The sequence below is a fragment of the Jaculus jaculus genome, chromosome 1, assembly GCF_020740685.1.
Source record: "Jaculus jaculus isolate mJacJac1 chromosome 1, mJacJac1.mat.Y.cur, whole genome shotgun sequence".
NCBI lineage: Eukaryota > Metazoa > Chordata > Mammalia > Rodentia > Dipodidae > Jaculus > Jaculus jaculus.
Genome location: NC_059102.1, coordinates 174,566,190 through 174,573,116, shown reverse-complemented (window position 1 = coordinate 174,573,116; position 6,927 = coordinate 174,566,190). Strand labels below are relative to the sequence as shown.

Genomic DNA, 6,927 nt, shown 5'->3' with positions numbered 1-6,927 from the left:
ATGGAAATGATACATAGAAAAGTAGTAGAAAGTGCAAACTTAATTGAACAAGTCCAAAACTCTCTAGAGGCTCTCAAAATAGAGTCATCAAAGGGGAGGATAGAAACTCTGATCTGGAAGACAAGATGGAGAAACAGTTCGAGAGTCTTGGAGGGGATTATCATCCTAGTATATTATATATATTTTTGGAAGTTGTTAATAAATAGTTAAGAAAAGCAGAAGGCAGAAAATCAGACAATGATAAGAAATCTATGCAGACATGAGAAACATGATAACTGACTCTTCAGAAAACCAGTGTGCTATTGCAATTTGGGTGCATCATAAATTTTAAGATCAAAATTTCCCAGAGTGACTAATAATTACATGAGTTATAACTTTTATGTATTAAAATGTTTATTGAAAACTTCTTTTTAGCTTGGCTTACTGTGTTGTTTTAGACCCATTATTTAATAAATAAAATGATGATCATTCTTGAGATAAAGAAAACAAAATTGAAACAAGAGCAGTGGGTTGGGATGTATATCATTGGTAGAAGATTTTCCTAACATGCATGAAATCCTGGATTAAACCCCTAATACTGTTTAAACTGGGCATGGTGGTCTAGATAATGTAATCCTCGCATTTGGGACATGGAACCAGGTGGGTCAGAAGTTCAAAGTCAGGCTGGAGGGATGGATTTACAGTTAAAAGGTGCCTGATTTTAAACCCTGCCAGCCTGGGTTAAAATCTCCAGTACCCATGTAAAGCTTGATACACCAAGTGGCCCATGCATCTGGAGTTCTTTTGCAGTGACAGGAGAACCTAGTGCACCTATTTCCAACCCTTCCCTTCTCATTCTCTTGCTCTTTCACTTTGCTGGAAAGTAAATAAATAATTTTTTTTTCAAAAAAGCAAAACTAACAATATGGCAATGGGAAGGAATGGTAATTTGAATGTATGTGCCCTGTAGACTCAGGTGTTTATTAATGTTGCAACTTGGGTCTCCAGCCATCTTGCTGGAGGTGGTGTCCACTGGTGCCTGGAACCCAACCCTACGGTGTCACTGGGGGTGAATCTGATCTCCAGCTCAAAAGTTTGCAGGGTGGTCTGAGCTCTGGCTGGGTTCTTGGTGCCCATTAGTGCTTTTTGCTTTCAGTTTTTAAGGTATTTTTGGTTGTGTTGCTCTGCTTGGATGCATGGAAGCTGCTTCTATCACTGTAAGAACTCACCCCTGCATCTGCAAGCTTGAAGTAAATCTTTTCCTTCTCTAAACTGTGCCTACTTTGGGTGTTCATCCCATCAACATGACACTGCCCACAACAGATAGGTTTAGATCAACATATATTTTTGGGACTGGAGAGATGGATCAGTGGTCAAGACACTTGCTTGGAAGTCTGCTGGCCTGGGCTTCTATGCCCCACTATCCATGTCAATCCAGATAAACAAAGTGGTGCATGTATCTGGAACTTGTTTGTAGTGGAAAGAGGCCTTGGTGCACCCATTCTCATTCTTGCTTTTTCTTTCTTTCCTTTAAAATAAATGACAAATAAAAAATACATTTTGTACATGTATGAAAATTGTCAATAAAAACTTACAAAAAAGCGTACACTGAAACACGTTCTTGAAATAATGATACTGTAATATAATTTGGGTAATGAACTTTGAATGAATTAATATAAGAAATCAAGCTACAGAAAATTGCAGTAAAAGTAGCACACATTGGTTACATGCATACTAGAAAAGCACTAAATATCTGTGGTCGATTCAACATTATATTTAATCCTCAGTTGCTGAAGTCTTTGAGTGATGTAACATTGTGTCACTTGAGGAATTGAGGCATCTGGTATTAACACAGCCCCACTTGGCAGATCTGAACACTCAATGTCTCTATTTTCTGCCTGCTACTATGGTTTTATGGCATCTATTTTTCTGCTCTTGCCATGCTTTCTCCACATGATGAAATTTCCTCTTGAACTAAAAGCTGAAATAAACTCGTTCCTTCCATAAGCTGTTCCTATTTTTTTTTTTTTACCAGCACCTAGACAGGAGCTACTATAGGAAGTTGGTACTCAGAAATGAGGTAATACTGAGATAAACTCACCATGTGTTTTTAAATTTGTTTTAGAGTTGATTTTATGGAGGAATATGAAAGCATTTTGAATTTTGGAATAAAATTAACATTAACATTAAAATTAACACTAAAATGCTATAAGCTGAGCTGCATTAGCCTTTGTAGTAAGGGTTTGAAAGATAAGTATGCAGAGAGGCATGGATTGTGGATGTTCTTGAAATTCAGTCACACACAGAAGATACCTAAATGTTATGTGTACAATTAACTTGGGGCTAGCATTCATTTCACACTGTATGCTCATCAAACTTCACATCATGTTAAACGTCTGGCACTTTCGTCAGTGAATTGTACTATAGTAAAGCTGAAGAAGAAGTAAAAACGCAGGTAGGATTTAAAGTGAATGCCAGTCATCCTCTTTTTATTTATTTATTTTTAAAAATTTTTTATTTATTTATTTGAGAGTGATAGACACAGAGAGAAAGACAGATAGAGGGAGAGAGAGAATGGGCGCACCAGGGCTTCCAGCCTATGCAAACGAGCTCCAGACGCATGCGCCCCCTTGTGCATCTGGCTAACGTGGGACCTGGGGAACCAAGCCTCGAACCAGGGTCCTTAGGCTTCACAGTCAAGCGCTTAACCGTTAAGCCATCTCTCCAGCCCGCCGGTCATTCTCTTAGTGCGGTAGGCAGCACGTCAGTCTCACAAGGTGAAGTGCTGGAGTGAAGGTTAAGCCCTTGTTTGCAAAGCCTGGCTGCCTGGGGTCAGTTCCTCAGTACCCATGTGCAGACAGATGCACGAAGTGGTGCATGCATCTAGAGAATTTCGAATCATAAGAAGAAACTGTGTGTCTCTGGTCCTGTTAGAGAACGTTGGTTAGCCCTGGTCTCATAGTGGCTGTCGCTACTTTCAGGAAACCTCCACAAGACTGACCTTTTCACATGGGTAATGGAGAAGGGTGAACAGAAAGTCATCAAAATAATTGAAAGAAGAATGAGTTCAGTGCATGAAATAGGTAAGGTAGGGGTAAAAAGAAGATGTTGGAAAGGGATTATGATCCGATTACATTATCTTCATGTATGATATTATCACTAATTTTTAACAGAATGCATGAGCTTATATGTGTAGGTCATCATGCCTGCTTCACACGTACAATAGAGGGCCTGGTATGTAACTCTCCTTCCAAAACTTAAACATTCCATAGAACAGTCTAATTTTGAAAACAAGAAAAGTTAAAAGGGAAGATAAGGGAGTAGTAAATCTGAATGTTATCATGTTTTAGAGTCTGAGTAACAGAATTTCTCTTTCAAACATATTTTAGGACCATATTATTACCTCGCCATTTTTCCCCAACTCCAGTGAGTTTGATTTTGTTTCACTGCACAATGAAGTTAACCAAGGCTGGGAAAATGACAATTATGCAGCAGAACTAATTGATTTCAGTTATTTCCCATTATCCTCTGAGAAGATTTTTCTACTCCACAGTTTCTTCATTGCATTCTTTACTTCTGCATTTCTCAGAGTATAAATCAGAGGATTTAACATGGGGGTGATGATAGTGTAAAATACAGCTACCATCTTATCCTCTGAGAAGGTAGTGTCAGGTCGCATATACATAAAAGTACATGGACCGAAAAAGATGATGACCACCGCGATGTGGGAGCCACAGGTGGAGAGAGCTTTGCGCCTGCCTTCAGCTGACTGCTTTCTCAGAGACACCAGAATGACGGTGTATGAAATTAGCAAAATGACAAAACTGCCCAGCGCAATGGTGCCACTGTTGGCTGTTACAACAACACCGACAACATAGGTATCTGTGCAGGCAAGTTTCAGAACTGGATGGACATCACAGAAGTAGTGATCAATCTCATTTGGTCCACAAAAGGGAAGTTGCACTACCAGAGCGACTTGGATAATGGAATGTAAGAATCCACCGACCCATGTTCCCAGCAACATCTTATTGCATCTCTCTCTGTCCATGATGGTCATATAGTGCAAGGGTTTACAGATGGCCACGTAACGATCATAGGCCATGACAGTGAGAATGAAGATTTCAGTGCAGCCAAAGAAATGAACTCCAAAGAGTTGAAGCATGCAACCCACATAGGAGATGGTTTTTTTCTTAGCTAACAGGTCAACAATCATCTTGGGTGCTGTGACTGAAGAGTAACAAATGTCCACAAATGACAAGAAGTTGAGGAAAAAATACATGGGTGACTTAAAGAGGTTACCGAGGCACACTGTGAACATGATGAGGAGGTTGCCCAGAACAATGACCATGTAGAAGAAAGAAAACACCACAAAACATGCTTCTTCAATCTTTGCATTCTGAGAAAGGCCCCAGAAAATGAACTCAGTCACATTGTTTACTGTTTCTGTGGAGTGAATCCATGAGGTCATATTCTCAAGAGGCAATTAATTTACCTATAGGACATACAAAAGACTATCAGTATTCATTTCTATTTCAGATCAAATAAATAAACATAGTAATTAAAACAAAAAACATTTACTGTTGATCTCTTGAAAAAGATGAAAATAGACCTACTAACTGACCCAGCTATTCCTCTACTGGGCAGCTACCCTAAAGGCTCCACTCTTCACTGCAGAGATATTTGTTCAATGATTTGTATTGTTAAGGTGAAATGCATCTCTTCTGATCTGCTTACCTTAGTAGTATATACCAGTTTGCACTTGATATGTCAAAGTGGAAAGAGATAAAGTAAATTGTCTAAGTCTTACAGATCTTTTGTAAATTTGTCTTCCGTTAACTTTTTAAGATTTTTACATTTTTTCTAAATTTATTTAATGCTTATTTTGTATAAAGCCCTCTATTGGGTTTAGAATTGACCTCTTTTTGAGGATGTGTGAATGTTTAATAAACAGAAATGTTTCATTTATTTTTGATATAGAAATGAAAACATACACCCACGGTTCCTCTGCTGAACATCAGCCCTATATGGTAGTCACATTTTATAAAGGGTTTCTGAGCAGCTGAATCATACTGATTTCTGCAGTTCTTCCTTTGCGTAAAACTTAGATTTTGTGGGAATTAACTTATGGCTGTTTTCTGATCTCAAGCTTTCAATATTATCAATATGAGATGTGATAGAGACTTTAGTGACACTGAAATATTTCTGAAATAATATTGTTATAATGGATAAGTCATTTAACTTCATGGGACCTTGTTACGTTTGCAAAATGCTAATTTTAATTTCATTATCATTTGTCAAATTTAGTTATTTTTAGTATGAAATTAAATTTTTATAAATAATAGAACAACCACCAAACCCTGATTTGGAGTAAAGACTAGAAGAATCAGTTAAAAACAAGGCAGTGAAAAATCTTGTGTAGAGAAATCCAGCCCTTCTGCTGGATGGAATGGAAAGCAAAGTCTCAGATAATTTTTTCAAGTGAAAATTGTAAGAACTCCAGGATATCTCAGCAGTTTCTTTGCCTGGGAACTTAACTATTAAGTGCCACAAAGAAAAGAAAACCACAATGAAAATGCACTTGTTTATTACTGGAATATTCATCCTAATATTTCTAGTTTTGTGCTAGTTACATTATACATTTCAGCTTGGGTGAAATTATATTTTTTCAAGAAGAGATGATCATTCACTGGAATTAGAATGGGTCTAGGAAGAGGAGAGTACTTAATTTAATTAGACTTGTCTTCAGTGCTAAAAGTCAAGACAATGTTGTGGGGAGTCACTGGTATGTTTTAGTAGAAAAGCAGCTGTAAAGCAGTTGTGATTAAAGGGGCTTTCTTTCAAGATTCTTTCTCAAATCACCCATGATTATAGTGATTCATGCTGTTTTAGGCTGTCTTGAGAACACATTCCCTATGATATGTTATGTTTAATGCTCTCAACCCCTCTATTATTGTGACAGAAGAGTCACTACAGTCTGCCTGCTTTTGTGCATCATAATGCAGTTCAGATTCAGAATTAGGCACATGTGCGTAGTTTTACATCCTGGAGGGAGAAGGAAATAGACACAGAGAATACTTAACTCCTACAAAACCAGATTTCCAGAGACATAGAGGCTTCCAAGACCTCATCACTGAAGCAGACCTAAAATGAATCTGACGTGGCTCAGGGAAATTTGTGGCAGAAAAATTGTTAGAGCCTCACATTGTGTCATTATGCACAGAGACATTGCCTCTTACCCATAACTTATGGCTAACCCTACAATGCATGACCCATATTCCCCAACGAGGAGAGTCCCTGTAGGGGGGTAGAATAGGGAGGAGGCTAACAATGGTATGAACATGACTGTATGCATTGTGTACATAACTAATAAAAAACTAAATAAATAAATAAAAAGAAAATATTTTCCAGAAAGAAAAAAAAAATACTACTTACTGAATTTAAAGAAGATCAAACCATAGCAGTTTGGACAATAATAATTTATCTTGCTTGATTCTCCTCTAGAACATTTGGGCATTGACACACATAAACTTGGGAATGGTCTTCTACTATTTAAAGCATGAGGACTTAGAGGAAAACTTTCTCCCTAAGACAAGGTTATCTCAAAGACACTTCCTATACCTTTTTTAGTATTGAAAAGTACCAGCTAACTTTCCTTTGCAATGACTGACATTTTCTCATCATCATGCCACCATCGTTCATATTCATGTACTTACTCACATAAACATAGTATATTTATTATCTTATCATCACAGACACATAGTAAGCAGTATACTGTAATTTTATTATATGTGTAAAGTTTCCTTTCCAACAAACATCCTGTATTATTTGAGTAGAAAGACAAATCTCACCAGTCTTTTCCAAAAGGGCTTGAAATTTGTCTTGTTGTTCTCTCCTTAGATAGTGTGCGTATAGAAGTCTAACATTACAAAAGGAAGATGCCTGCAAGTC

The 6,927-nt window shown here is 37.5% G+C and overlaps 1 protein-coding gene across 1 annotated transcript; it reads right to left on the bottom strand.

The window, feature by feature from the left end:
• Nucleotides 1-3,490: 3,490 nt before the first annotated feature.
• LOC123455356 (olfactory receptor 4S2) lies at nucleotides 3,491-4,447 on the bottom strand. Its single transcript, XM_045136137.1, has one exon. It carries the CDS (start codon nucleotides 4,445-4,447, stop codon nucleotides 3,491-3,493), a length of 957 nt encoding a protein of 318 aa, XP_044992072.1.
• Between the last annotated feature and the right edge of the window lie 2,480 nt (nucleotides 4,448-6,927).

Bases quoted from the DNA above. Each gene is read 5' to 3' on its own strand.
- LOC123455356 (XM_045136137.1), bottom strand. From the start codon at position 4,447: ATGACCTCATGGATTCACTCCACAGAAACAGTAAACAATGTGACTGAG.